We start from the raw sequence: 15365 nt of genomic DNA, 5'->3' as shown, positions 1-15365 counted from the left end.
ATGAAAGAGCCTAGCAGCGGAAACGACAACAATGTCCAACACAAGAACAATATGGAAGCACTCACAATACAATATGGCAGCAACTATAACAAGCAAATATAGCAAGTAAAGCAATAACAAGAACACACCAAGATTTTAACGTGAAAAACCCCCTCAATGTGAGAGGTAAAAACCACGGGTTGTCCAGACCAATGAAATAGCTCCACTATAATCAAATGAGGTACAAGAGAGTCTCAAACAAAGCACAAAAATGTGCAAATAACCAGCCAAAACATCAATGCACCAAAGCTCACAAATAATAGGCAAGAAGATGAAATATACCCAAAAAATAGAGCTGATATCGAAGCCAATTTCTCCCTCTGTAGATCTCCAATTAAAATCTCCACCGTTCAGAATGAAGAACAAGATGTGAAGAGTCTACAGTCCAAATTTCACGTCGATCCAACGGTGAAAGAATGAGAAACTGTCGTTCCAAGATTGCTGCTCTGTGTAAAACGGGAAACCTAATTTCTCTCTTGCGAAGCCAATTTCTCCTACTGCAAACCTCCAATCAACATCTCCACCGATCAGAATGAAGAACAAAATGATAGGAACACGTAGTTTAAATTTCAAGCCGATCCAACGGTGAACAACTGAGAAACTGCCATTTGAAATTTACTGCTTTGGGCAAAAACGGAAATTCTATTTTCCCTCTTCTCTCTCACTTGGTGACTATTCTCTCTTTCTCTCAAAAGACCTCAAAAAACTGAATTAGGGTTGTGACACTAGGGTGCAAGAATACACCCCCAAAATGTTGGGCTTGGGCCTCATAAATGAGAGAAAAAAACCCAACAATTGCCTCTTTAAAGTTATAATTTGTTATAGGAAAATGGCTATGGATTATTTTATACAACTCTAGTAAAATTGCTGATAAATTTACATTGGCGATAATAATAAAACACTACATATTTGAATTTAACAAATTAAGTTAAATTTATTGTTATCATTTCTGTAAACCCTTTGTGGAATAATATTAGGACTTGTATTTTGCGTTTCCTTTTTTATTTGTTGGTTAGGATGATATGTTGGTAAAAACTGGCAAGGATGTTTTCTTGGTACGTTGATGTGGATCAAGATTTGTTGACAAAGTGCTCTCGACGCCGCATGACAACACCTTGAGTTTGTGGGGTAAAAATTAAACAACATAAAACAATGTTTTATTCTGAGTATGCTGATTGTCTCTATTCCAACTATATTAGATGTTTATTGAAATTCCTTTTTTATCTATTATGCATGTTTGTTATCATCACACTTGCCGTATATATGTGGTTTGCATGCTTTTATCAAACATCTCTACTTTAACATCTATGTTGATCCATACAAAGTTGGGGTGAAAGTAATCACATTATAAGTTATTGAATAACTAATTAGTGAATTTATATCAATTTGGATTTAAACAAATTGAATTTGGGATACGTGGAACTATATATTATGATGATGACTTCCATCACAAAGGCATATAATTCTGCAATACTACTCTATGTTTTTTGTTGCAAGTCTTGTCTGTTGATGTTAAACTCATGAAACTCATAATTATCTGAGTCTTAAACATAATCCTTAGTTTTCGTTCAACGCTTCAAATAATTTTCACCTATAAAGAAGATTCGATAAGTGTTAGTTGTGATAAAAATTTTATCTTTCGTATAATATGTGAAAATTAAATGACCCACACCAAGTATGTAAGTTTAGGATTTTTCTCTACTAAGATAATCACTGGTTACATGTATTGGTATTTAAAAACCATGAACCGAAATATCATTTTGATACATAACATGAAATGTTATTATAGTGGGTCATCTAAGTTTATAAAGGGATTAAAAATATACATTAACTATACTGAACAATTTATATATTTCCCATGTGATAAAAGCAAACCTTTTAAGATATTGATTAACAATTAGCAAGGTTTAAATATATAATGCATAATCCGTCAATATATAACTGGATATTAACTCATAAACAAATTATATATGTCCTTGGTGAATAAAAATTAATTATTCAATAGTCATAGCCGAAGTGATACATTTGATGAAATTTGTTCATCTGCTCGCCTGATTTGCACCTTCAACTAATATTTTTAAATACTTCTTTGTAAACGACGTTATATGTCATGTGAAGATCTTCGTCATTATATTACAATATCTGGAGCTCTTTTTTATTGGTCACCGTAAAAAATAAAAATAGCGATGTACACTTAAAAAACAGATATTTTAGGGTCAAACCAACATTTGATAGTGACTGACCTTAATTCTTGTTAATTGTCATTGCATAAAAAATTATAATAAAAAACTGTTTGTATTGAAACTTAAATGGTATCCTGTAATTAGATAATGTTAAGTCATCCTTAGAATAAATATTTTCTGTCCAGAATTTTTCTCTGTCATACTCTTTAGGTTCTATTACGTGTTTTTCAGACTTTATGATAATCAAACGTGTCCCATTACATAGTCCTATCCAGTGATCAATGTTCTTTAGTAATATAATAGACATTCCTACCTCAAGTGTTAATTTATGGTTTGGAACATCTGAGCATTTGATGGTGTTTAAAAATTCGAGTGTGAACGGATGCCAAAATATCATTGTTCGTTTTTATTGGGCATTGTTTTTTATTTTTGGGTCAGGTTTATTGGGAATCTTTTTCAGAGTTGTAGTAAGTTTGGGCTTCACCGGTGTTCAAACTAATTGTGTATTGATTAATCTCATCCACAATTAATACCAAAAAAAAAATTTTTCATCCACAATTTGCAACCTCAATGCAAGTATAGTCCAATCCTTAGGGATGGCCACGGAATCTCATAACATATTCCCGTCTCTGCCCCGTCACTGGGATGGGTAACAGGGATCCCGTATTTGCCGGAGACCACCAGCGGCCACCACCGAAGCATTTCTGCTGTCGTTAATTCCAAAACAGCAGACATCCGATTTGCCGCCGCATACGAATTGTCCCATCGCGGCTGCTCCGCCAGTTGCGGCGGCGACAAAGCAATGGTTTCGGCCCACGCTTGAATTGGGGATTATTTTAAACTTGTTCGTGTTCACCATGCTAATGTAAATCACTAACCGTTTTGTTCAGCAACTTTAAAGTTCAAAGTTTTTCAATTTTCACAAAATCAAGTTAACTAAACCCTGATTTTATGGTTTTTGTAGGCTTTGCTGCATTCGTCTCGGTGTTTTTGGTTTCCATTCAAACCCCAATTGTAAGTTAGGAATTCTTATTTCCTTTTAATCTCTGTTTGTAGTGAATGTCAGTGATATACTGATATTTGACTTGAATAGCTTATGTTGTAAGAGTTGATTATGATTCACTTTAATGTTTTGCAATAGGCATTTCAAAGATTGGGAGCTTCAGTGAATAGGTTGTCTAAGATTGTTTCAGAAGAGGTGCATGGGACTCTATCTTCTCTCAAACTTTCTAGCATGGAGCTGAATGATTTGACCCAAAAGCTTGGTAATTTAAGGTAATATTGGAAAACATGCTGTTACGGCCTGGCCCAGACCACTCACGGGTCGACCCGACCCACTGATGACCCGACCCGAGCGGACGGGTACATGCAACTCACTACGCGACCCGGACACGTGTCCCTGACAGCTCTCCACTACAGCTGTGAGGAAGCTTCGAGGAAGGTGGGCCTGTCCTTGTAGGGCCCACCCCTGACACGGTATAAATGGGGAAGGACCTGCCCTTCCCCCAAGGTACGTCACCTTTTCCGCCTATCATTTTCCCCGCCTGCACACTAACTGACTAGGGCGTCGGAGTGTCTTTGCAGGTGGCACCCCCTCTTTCCTGTCACAACGAGAGCTCGGCTACACGGCGAATCCGAACCCAGTACGACCGCGATTGAGGCGTTCTCACCCCCTCTAATAACCACCCGACCTGTCCGGCAACCGACCACCGAACATTGGCGCCGTCTGTGGGGATTTGTCTTAATGGACGTTGTGCCGGGTCCCGGAAACCAAGGCCGAGGAGCCGGAGCGGAAGGGGCGGCCTTTGTCGCCTCACTAAGAGGACGGCGAAGGTTCCCCCGACAACACATTGAACAGCACATGAGGACGCGACCCTTCGGGGGAACAGGCGGCGACAGCGCCATAATAATGCAGGAGCTACGTCACGGGGTCTAGAACCTGGAGCGACAACTAGCCGACCAGGAGCGTGACGGACGAACCACCGATTCCAGCTACACCCCATCCCTTGAAAGCCGAGAGAGAGACTCCCATCGAAGCCGTCTGCGACGCGCCTCCGCATCCCGAACGGAAGCGGAAAGCACCCGTGAAGAGTCCCCGATCCAGAGAAGGCGAAATGACACGATCATCTACTCCCGAGGCAGGGAAACGTGCCGCACGGCACGAGATCGCGAAGATGGGGAAGGGAGGTCCGAAAGGACACGACAACCCGTGATAATGGGCGCCACCCCATTTCACCGATCCATCCTCGAAGTCCGGTTGCCGAAGCACTTCGACAAACCAACGGACATGAGGTACGATGGAACTCAAGACCCTCTAGAACACCTCACGCCCTTCGAAGCAAGGATGAATCTAGAGGGAGTAGGGGACGAGGTGAGGTGCCGAGCCTTCCCAGTAACCCTAGCGGGACCCGCGATTAGATGGTTTAACGGCCTCCCGCAAGGATCCATCTACGGGTTTTCGGACATCAGTCGTGCATTCCTGGCCCAGTTTACAACACGAATAGCAAAGGCAAAGCACCCAATCAACCTTCTAAGGATAACCCAGAGACAGGAAGAGCCGACCAGAAAGTACCTGGATCGGTTCAACGACAAATGCTTGGAAATCGATGGCCTAACCGATTCGGTGGCCAGCCTTTGCCTGACGAACGGCCTCCCCAACGAGAACTTTCGAAAACACCTTACCACGAAACCAGTTTGGTCGATGCACGAGATCCAGACGGTATCCAAAGAGTATATAAACGACGAGGAAGTCAGCCGAGTCGTGGCTGCCAATAAACGGCAGTCCGGCTACAACCAACCTCGGCAACAAGGTAACGGAGAAAGACTGAAGGAACAAACCAGGGAAGAGGCGCCAAGCAAGGTACCAAGGCCGTTCCCCCGGGTCGGGAAATTCACCAACTACACCCCGCTCACTCTTCCCATCATGGAAGTTTATCAGCAAATAGCCGAGAAAGGAATCCTGCCGAAACCCCGACCACTCAAGGACCACACAGGAGGGAACAAGAACCTCTACTGTGACTACCACAAAGGCTACGGTCACCAAACACAAGACTGCTTTGACCTGAAGGATGCACTAGAACAAGCGATAAGGGAAGGTAAGCTAGCAGCATTCTCCCATCTTATCAGGGAGCCGAGGAGGCGTTATCGCGACCAAGGCGAAGAAGGCAAAACCCGTTCGGCAAAGCGGCGGCAAGAGCCAGAAGACAGAGATCACGGCCTCACTGTGATAAACGTAGTGACGGCCAAAAACGCCGCGCCAAGATCCCGATCGGCGCACAAGAAAGATGCTAAGGTCTTGGCGGTCTCCTCCTCGTTGGTGCGAAGCTCTAAGAAGCCTCCAGCCATTTCTTTCGGCCCGGAAGACCAATGGTTCGACGACGTCCCGGAAAACCCTCCCATGGTCATCACGGCCAGAGTCGGAACCGGTCTCATCAAATGCATCCTTGTCGACACAGGGGCTGACTCGAACATCATGTTCCGCAATGTATTTGAGGCACTGGGACTAAGAGACGCCGATCTGACGACTCACCAGCACGGGGTCATTGGATTGGGCGACCACTTCATCAAACCGGATGGAGTGATATCCCTGCCGATCTCAGTGGGACAGACTCAAGGCCAAAGATCGGCGATGGCCGAGTTCGTGATCCTCCGAGATTCCACCGCCTATAATATCATCTTGGGAAGGAAGACGATTAATGATGTTGAGGCGATAATCAACACGAAGCTGCTAGTCATGAAGTTCGTTACCGATGACGGATCTATAGGATCCATAAGAGGAGACCTTGAGACAGCAGTCGCTTGCGACAATGCCAGCCTCTCCCTAAGAAAGAAATCCAAAGAGGCATCCGGCGTGTTCCTAGCCGACCTGGATGCCAGAGTAGACGACAAACCCAGACCGGAACCAGAAGGGGACTTGGAAAAATTCACGATCGGCGACACAGAGGAAAAATTCACGTTCATCAACAAGAACCTCCCGCATGAGTTGAAGGAGCCATTGGTCGAAATGATAAGGGCCAATAAGGATTTGTTCGCCTGGACACCGGCCGACATGCCGGCATAGACCCAAAAATCATGTCGCACCATCTGGCCGTCAAGCCGGAAGCACGCCCGGTAGCCCAACGGAGGAGAAAGATGTCGACGGAGAGGACAGAGGAGGTGGCCAGGCAGACGGCCAGCCTCCTAGAAGCAGGTTTTATACGAGAAGTAGACTACTCGACGTGGCTCTCGAACGTAGTTCACGTTTATCAACAAGAACCTCCCGCATGAGTTGAAGGAGCCATTGGTCGAAATGATAAGGGCCAATAAGGATTTGTTCACTTGGACACCGGCCGACATGCCGGCATAGACCCAAAAATCATGTCGCACCATCTGGCTGTAAAGCCGGAAGCACGCCCGGTAGCCCAACGGAGGAGAAAGATGTCGACGGAGAGGACAGAGGAGGTGGCCAGGCAGACGGCCAGCCTCCTAGAAGCAGGTTTTATACGAGAAGTAGACTACTCGACGTGGCTCTCGAACGTAGTTCTAGTGAAAAAGCACAACGGAAAGTAGAGGATGTGCGTAGACTACTCTGACCTTAACAAAGCATGCCCTAAGGATTGTTTCCCCCTCCCCAACATAGACGCACTCGTCGATGCTGCGGCGGGCTACCGTTATCTAAGCTTCATGGACGCCTACTCCGGTTACAACCAGATACCGATGCACCGTCCAGACGAAGACAAGACGGCGTTCATAATGCCGGGGGGAACCTTCTGCTATAAGGTGATGCCATTCGGCCTAAAAAATGCAGGGCAACATACCAAAGGCTGATGAACAGGATATTCCACGACCTCATAGGCAAGACAGTTGAAGTCTATGTGGACGACATCCTCGCGAAAACAACGCGACCCGACGACCTCCTGAATGATCTGGCAAATGTATTCGCGTCTCTCCGACAACACGGCATGAGGCTGAAACCCCTCAAATGTGCCTTTGCCATGGAAGCTGGAAAGTTCCTGGGATTCATGATAACTCAGAGAGGGGTAGAAGCCAACCCGGAGAAATGCCAAGCGATACTCCAGATGAAGAGCCCAGGTTGTATCAAGGACGTCCAAAGGTTGGTAGGGCGGCTGACCTCACTATCCCGGTTCCTCGGAGCATCGGCAACAAAGGCCTTACCGTTCTTTAACCTCATGAAGAAAGGGATAGCATTCGAGTGGACACCCGCATGCGAGGAAGCCTTTTGGCACTTCAAGGAAATCTTGGCGGCACCTCCGGTTCTCGGGAAGCCAAAGGACGGGGAGCCATTATACCTGTACCTCGCCATAACAGGAGAAGCCCTGGCCGCAGTTCTGGTGCGAGAAGAAGGAAGGGCTCAACAACCAGTCTATTTCATAAGCAGAGCCCTACAAGGGGCAGAATTAAGATACAGCAAACTAGAAAAGCTAGCTCTAGCACTCTTGACCTCCTGACGGAGGTTAAAGCAATACTTCCAAGGTCACCAAGTTGTCGTAAGAACGGATCAGGGAATCCGGCAAGTACTTCAAAAACCCGACTTGGCGGGAAGGATGATGACTTGGTCCATTGAACTTTCCTAATACAACATACGATACGAGCCCCAGCAGGCCATCAAGGCGCAGGCGATGGCAGATTTTCTGGTAGAAAGTAACGGGAGATCCGACCGAAGAAACGAGCACACGGTGGAAGCTCCACGTGGACGGAGCCTCCAACCAGACGTCTGGGGGAGCCGGGATCATCCTGGAAAGCCCGGTTGGAGTCGTATACGAGCAGTCGATCAGGTTCGAATTTCTCATTTCGAACAACCAGGCAGAATACGAGGCCCTTATAGAGGGCTTAACCCTAGCAGCAGAAGTCGGAGCAACAAGGCTGGAAATATGCAGCGATTCCCAGGTCGTCACCTCTCAGGTAAACGGGAGCTATCAAGCCAAAGACTCGTTATTACAAAAGTACTTGGAAAAAGTCAAGAACTTAAGCCAAAAATTTGAGGAGGTCACGGTCCACCACGTGCCAAGAGAAAGGAACACATGGGCAGACCTCCTATCAAAATTGGCCAGCACTAAACCGGGAGAAGGCAACCGATCTCTCATCCAAGGTATGACGAGGGAGCCGGCGATCACCTTGCATTTGTCAAGACTAGGCTCTTCATGGCTAGATCCCATCACCAGCTTCCTAGAAAATGGCAAACTCCCTGACGATGAGAGGGACGCCGTGAAACTGAGAAGGAAAGCGGCTAAATATGCAGTCATTCAAGGACAGCTATTCAAGAAAGGGTTCAATCAGCCCCTACTAAAGTGCTTACACCCCGACCAAACGGACTACGTCCTCAGGGAAGTCCATGAAGGCTGCTGCAGACACCACATAGGAGGCAAAGCCCTAGCAAGAAAATTAATTCGAGCCGGATACTATTGGCCATCAATGATGGCAGACTCCAAGGAGTTCGTCAAAAAATGTGTCAAGTGTCAGGAGAACGCCAATTTCCACAGGGCGCCGGCCTCCGAGTTAAGCCTGTTGACGTCCTCCCGACCATTCTCGCAATGGGGAGTCGATCTCTTGGGACCCTTCCCAGTCGGTCCCGGGCAAGTCAAGTACCTCATAGTCGCCATCGACTACTACACCAAATGGATAGAGGCCGAGCCGCTGGCCAGCATATCCTCATCCAATTGCAGGAAATTCATGTGGAGACAGGTGATAACGCGATTCGGGATTCCAGAAGTTGTCATCTCGGGCAACGGCACACAGTTTACCGACAAGAAGTTCACGGAATTCCTCACCGACCTGGGCATAAGACAGAAGTTCTCCTCGGTAGAGCACCCCCAAACAAATGGACAAGTGTGAGTCCGCCAACAAGATTATCCTGCTAGGGCTTAAGAAGCGATTGGATAATAAAAAGGGTGCTTGGGCCGACGAGCTAGCCTCGGTGCTCTGGTCTTACCGAACAACTGAACAGTCCTCCACCAAGGAAACTCCTTTCCGACTAACATACGGATTAGACGCGGTAATACCCGTGGAAATTGGGGAACCGAGCCCCCGGCTACTTTTGAAAGGAGTAGAGGAAGCCGTGGAGAAGGACCTAATAGATGAAGCCAGAGAAATGGCCCATTTGACGGAGACAGCACTAAAACAAAGAATGGCCCTACGCTACAACACCAAAGTGCTCAAAAGGGAATTCGAGCCGAACGATCTCGTCCTAAGGCGTAACGACATCGGCCCACCGACCCCAGGAGCAGGCAAGCTGGCGGCAAACTGGGAAGGCCCCTATAGAATCAAAAAGGTGGTGGGTAAAGGCGCTTTCAAGTTAGAAATGCTCAACGGCAAGGAAGTCCCAAGAACATGGAACACGAACAACTTGAGAAGATTCTACTCCTAGTGCATGAGGCGACGTGCGGACCAATCGAGCTAAGTACAAATTATGCCCTATGGGCCTTTTATGCGATTGCCGAATAAGATATACTTGTACGAATTCTCTCTCTTGTTTTGTTCACCTTTTCTAGACAACCCGCTCCACAAGCGAATTCATTACAACTCGACAACGACACGCGGCCCCGGGACTGATCACCCCGGGAGCCCATCAACTGCCACAATAGCAAATGGCTACGCTAAAAAGCCACGACCCGTTAATATAAACGACAACTATAAACCAATAACGGTTAATAGAAATGATAACACAACCAGGCGAATAAGAAAGTATTAACTACGGTAAAGCGGGCAAACGACCAGAAAAGTCAATTGTTCACAAAAGCCAAAACGGAACGGCTAAACCAGAAAGTTTTACACAGAAAAAGAGGATTCATTTCTTGGGAACGTCAACAATCTTGCCACCTTTGATCACCTTGAAAACACTAATCGCCGACGTGTCGAAATCGGGGGCAACAATTTTGACCTGAGCTTTAAGGGTCTCTTCGGTCGCCAGGATCGCACCCTTCCCCTGCTTCACGACGTCTTTATACTTCGTTTTTAATGTCGCCAGTTCAGCCTCCACAACTTGCTTCTCCTTCTCGATCTCGGCCACCCGTTTTTGTGCCGCGCCGACCTGACTCTCTAAAGCCATTTCGCGCTCGACAAGACGTGAAACCGTGACGTTCGACTCTTCCAACTTCTTCTCGGCGGTAGTGGCCTTCTTCTCGGCAGCAGTAGCTTTCTTCTCGGCAGTGTCAAGCTTCTCGTTTGATTGGGTCAGCTGCTCCCGGAGAGTCTCAACTTCACTTTTAAGCTCGTTGTTAGCCTTCCCAGCAGATTCCAACCTCCTACGAAGGGACTCCATCCCAGACAGTTCGAACTCGGCCTTCCGAGCTATCACTGCGCCGCGTAAAAGGGTACAGTACATCCACCTCGCCTGCCCGACAAGGGATGACTCATGAAAATGCTCTTCAGTACTAGGAATCAGCTGGGAATCTATGAAGTTCCCGGCATCAAAATTCCTCTCCATGACAGTAAAAACTCCCTCAAGACTGGACGACGTCTTCCTTTTCCTCTTGAGGCTAGGAACTTCTTCCACCTCGTCGTCGGCATCCGGGTTAGATGTCGAACCCCCAGTGCCGATCACCTCACGGAAGGGGGAAACATGAACCGCCTTGTCACCTTCGATCGAGGCACCTTGAGCTGAGGTGCCGGTCTCGCCGACCTCAGCCCCTTGCTCGGAAGCGGCCTTGTCCTCCGGGGGAACGGCAGATTTCTCATTACCTCCCTCGTCGTCACTTGCACACAGGAAGGTTTGGAACAAGTTAGGGAGACCCGTTATCTCGGCAGACATTCCCACTGTAAAAAAAGGAAAAGAAATCGGTTAGTCACAATGAGTTATTAAGAAAAGCAAGAAGCTAAAAGACAAAGCAAGCAAAGATTCCTCACAAATATAGTTTCGACCGGCCTCCCGGTCTCCCATGAGGAGGTGAGGATTCACATGATTCCTCCCAAAGACTGCCAACAACACATCGGCAATCTTCTTGTCCACCGTAGACATGCCCTTATAGGACACTTTAACAAAGGCGTTGGACCCTGCCCCGAAGCTCCAATAGGTCGGGATAAGGCGTGCCCCCTCTAATGACAACCAAAAGGGATGACGACCTTTGACCGGACGGACCTTGAAATATTTATCTTTAAATCCATGATAGGAGTCCTCAAACAGACCAAAAATTCTCCGACCTTGGGAAGACCGGAAGGACATGAACCCCTTCTTATGTTTCCCTTCCTTCGAAGGGTTTGTAAGATTGAAAAAGAAAAGAAAAACATCTACAGAGACCGGCAGCTCGAGATATTCACAAACCATCTCGAAACAGCGGATTGAAGCCCAGCTGTTCGGATGCAACTGCGACGGCGCCACGGAATCCAACCTAGAAGCGCCATTTGGAAGGCGAAAAACGGAATACGGACTCCCACTTGTGCAAACATGGATTTGTAGAACCAAATCCAGTCGGCAACTCGGGGGGCGTGAAAATTAAGCTCGTACAAGCACTCATGAGGAGTCGGGACGAAGACATCGTAATTAGCCTCCTCATCTGTCCCTCCACATAGGTACTCATTCTGATGGAACTCGGTGAACTCCTCCTCGCCCATTTGGTTGGGAGAGTCCTTTACATCGGAAACAACCCAAGCGTAGGGGTCATACGCCGCGGGAGAAGGGGAAGCCCGGGAGGCGGTGCGAGCCATACCTACATGGGGGGACCATCCAGTCAGTCTAAGAGGTCGGGTGCTCGGAACGAATACAGAAGTTACCCCCACACTACTCCCTAAGGTTAAACACGATTAAAAACGTACAAAACCTACCCTGGAATGGCACCCCTCCCCTAACACGCCTAACCAACATCGAAAGGCCACATAACAACAAAAACCAAGCAAATACAAGCAACAAGCATGCAAGAACGAAGTAGAAAAAAGAAGAATTCAAGAAATACGTGAATTGGTTGTAAAAGCGAAGAAGGATGAGGGGAGGATGCACGAGGGCACTGCAACGACGCTATGAAACTTTAGGGAGAGGATAGCAGGAAGATAGACGAAACAGGAGTGTGCAGAAAGTGTAAAAAAGGAAGAAACGAAACTGACTGTTCAAAACTGCCTCCCAGGAAGCGCGAAAATCTGGGGGCATAAGAGTCTTTGCAAACGGGGTTTTTCACCCCATTATGAGCATTCAATACTCAGCGCGAGGAACGAGGCGACGAAACGGTTATTTGGGCAACCAAGGGACACGCACATAGGGGGCGTGTCCCTCCCACGAGCGGCCGACCTGACGAGGACGAACGAAACATGAAGTAACGCGCCATTGATAGCTCCCACAACTACCACTGGCGCGTGGGGGCACTGTTACGGCCTGGCCCAGGCCACTCATGTTCTTTTTAGACAACCCATCCCCTAACTATAGAAAAATGACAACCTGCCCACTATCCTTCCTTTCATGTTCTTTTTCTCTATGGTTGCCATTATAGCCCGTCAAGTCAGTATGTCTCTGATGATGTTATGCCATTCATTTCTTAGGCATATAATTTCTGGAGTTCGCATAGGAAGGAAGGAAGAAAGCAGTACCAGTTCGAGATCCTATCTTAAGAACCCAGCATCATAACACCAGCAATATCGTGGACGTGCATAAGGATGTTGTTTCTGGGATTAAGCTTGGTTGAATAGGAGTCATTGAGTTGGTGTATGATCTTTTCATTGTCTTGGATTCTATTGAAATCACAAGCTATCTGTTGAAAAACGAACATCTAGTGCTTTCAAATTTAAAGCTGCCATTGCAAAATAGTAAGAAAAATTGCTCAATCAGGGCCCTAGTCTCTATGTTGAGTGTTGACCCTGAATATTAATCCATTTCTAAAACAGATATTCTATACTTCAATATAGGTTACAAAATGTGAATATTGTGATGACTCTGTTCATTTTTGAAGCTATGGAATCTCGATCTGTAAATAAATTTGAATCTTAGGTTTATTGTAATATGTAATTTCATTGAGGCAGAACATGTATCAGTTGACTATATTGGAAAAGAATATTTACAGTTTTGCATGCTTCTTTAGCATTTCTGCAGCATCTTTTGCATTTTCTGGTACTGGCATGTTGCACAGTAGAGTTACTCTAGAAGATGATACCAAAGCTTTGTTTCTTGAATTTGACGGATCAATTTTCCACATTCTCACATCCCATACCTGCTACAGAGGAAAACTGTGTTATGGAATGCTTTTCTGATTAACCCACAATTATAAAAGAGATCAATAACATTTTATATAAAATGATCATAGTCGTCTTATTTTGGTGACTTATAAGATAAAGCAATTTCATTGTTTTAAGAGTTTGGCTAAGCTGTTCCTTAGAAATATTTGTTAAGAAAACGAAAGGATGATTTTATAGGCTAAGAAAACCTCTATACATATATTACATTGGAAGATTAATTTTTTTTTTCTTTTTTTTCAATAAGAAATGATCACTTTTTTATTCTTAACAAGTGTCCTTATAATACTAGTCAGCAAAATCGTTGTTTTAAATTTTAATTCTAATCCACTACACCTTTGAAATTTTTTTTTTCTAATTATGGTGGGCGTATCCGTTATTCATCCATAGGTTATCCCATTTTTGTAAACATCGTCAAAACGGAATATCCATTGAATGTTTAAGGCATAGAGAAATCTCATGAAAATTTAGATTCATTTAACTTATTCTAACAAGTGCACAAGACCAAGGAAGGATAAGGATCAAGTTTTAGTGCAGACACCCTGTCATCAAATCAAGCCTCTGAAGTCAGAACTAAATGAGTACTAAATGATATTTAGCCAATGACGTACTTTTTGGAAGAGTTTTGACTATTCAGTGTTATATTATTTGATTTAATACAAAAACATGCATGATAAAACATAACACGAAGATTGAAGAGTCAGCATAAAAGAAGAAAAAGGTGAAACGGGTAAAGCACCTGAATGGTTTTGCCAAGATTCAAAGGGGTAGCTTGGGCGTGGATCAATTCACCAAGTTCTGCTCGTTTGACATGGTTGATGCTAAGTTGAATTCCAGCTACCCTTTGAAAACCAGAAGCTATGTGTGCTCCCATGCTTGCGAGTGACTCTGCTATCAATGCTGATACCCCTCCATGAAGCACCTTAAATGGCTGGCCTCATATTCAAATTCAATTCCATAAAATTAAATTCATTTTATTCTTCGTAAATGAAAAAAGAAAAAGGAAGAAAGAAATTGCAGGTGGGTTATTGTTATTGACCTGGCAGCATTTCTCGGTAACAATGAAACGACCGGAAATTCTTTGGGGTGTTATATCTTCAAATTCAAACCCAAATAAATGAAGGGGAACGTCCAAAACTGCAGTTTTGGATTTTGCCGATGATGATGATGGTGGAGCCTTATCCTCCATGAAACAATAACTGGACAAAAATAAAAGCTATTATCTTTCTTTCTTTCTGTTCTATTGTTATCTCTTTTTCCGTTAGAACACAAAAGGCAACCAGAGATGCTTGGTTATAAAACTGGACTTTGAGGATGTGAGGTCTGATTCCAAGGGTATTTTGGCCCATTAAATGGGAATGGAAGTTTGGGTTGGTGAGGAAGCATTTCGATATTGACTTCCTACCTTAATGGTACAAGGCGAAATTGGGAGTCGCAAATGGTCAAAATTTCCATCATCAAAGACAACAATAATAATAAACAAAGATAGAAAAGCAATGGACGGCGGCAGGCAGCGAAGGCTAATTAGTTATAACTTAAATGATATAGTCTTTTTAGACTTATCTAAAAAATATGGATTGAAATCTCACTATTAACAATAAAATAAATAAATAAATGGACGGCGGCGGCTTAACCGCGATAGAGTTATGGGTAGTAATGTTTCTTAATATGCCTAATTACGTAATTAACTATTGAACAAGGACACTACAAATTTTGTATAGGTGTGTCTCGGAAATTTTGGATCAGACGCATAATTGAGACTTTTTTGACGCAATAATCAACAAATTTTTGGATAGTTAAATACCTTCAGACACAATTATTATTGGTTTTGACTTATTTAAATAAATTTTTTTTTGCAAAAAATAATTTATTTATTAAATTTTAAATACGTTTAAGTATTTTTATTTAAAAAAATAAATTATTTAACTTTTTTATATTTTTAAAAATTAATAATACTTTATTTTAAAAAAACAAAAGTAAAGATATTTTTAATAT

At 44.5% G+C, this 15365-nt stretch overlaps 1 protein-coding gene and 1 non-coding gene across 2 annotated transcripts; one reads left to right on the top strand and one right to left on the bottom strand.

The window, feature by feature from the left end:
• LOC107479020 (uncharacterized) lies at positions 1-13211 on the top strand. Its single transcript, XR_002372224.2, has 5 exons — positions 1-33; positions 2879-3101; positions 3187-3236; positions 3364-3497; positions 12684-13211. It is a non-coding gene; the product is annotated as an uncharacterized LOC107479020 (transcript).
• On the bottom strand, positions 13107-14795 carry LOC107478941 (1,4-dihydroxy-2-naphthoyl-CoA thioesterase 1). The gene is made up of 3 exons (XM_016099099.3): positions 14410-14795; positions 14110-14301; positions 13107-13348 (listed from the first exon to the last, which is right to left on the bottom strand). The coding sequence occupies exons 1-3, from the start codon at positions 14557-14559 to the stop codon at positions 13196-13198; spliced, it is 495 nt and encodes a 164-aa protein (XP_015954585.1). The 5' UTR covers positions 14560-14795; the 3' UTR covers positions 13107-13195.
• Positions 14796-15365: the final 570 nt, after the last annotated feature.

Source organism: Arachis duranensis, chromosome 3, assembly GCF_000817695.3.
Source record: "Arachis duranensis cultivar V14167 chromosome 3, aradu.V14167.gnm2.J7QH, whole genome shotgun sequence".
Lineage (NCBI taxonomy): Eukaryota > Viridiplantae > Streptophyta > Magnoliopsida > Fabales > Fabaceae > Arachis > Arachis duranensis.
Note: the sequence above shows the minus strand (reverse complement) of the source record. Positions and strands in the feature narration are given on the sequence as shown.

Excerpts from the sequence above, each read along its gene's own strand:
- LOC107478941 (XM_016099099.3), bottom strand. The coding sequence starts at position 14,559 with ATGGAGGATAAGGCTCCACCATCATCATCATCGGCAAAATCCAAAACT. Across the intron at positions 14,302-14,409 it reads TTACCGAGAAATGCTGCCAG|CCATTTAAGGTGCTTCATGG; the intron begins GTCAATAACAAT and ends ATATGAGGCCAG. Across the intron at positions 13,349-14,109 it reads ATCTTGGCAAAACCATTCAG|GTATGGGATGTGAGAATGTG; the intron begins GTGCTTTACCCG and ends CCTCTGTAGCAG.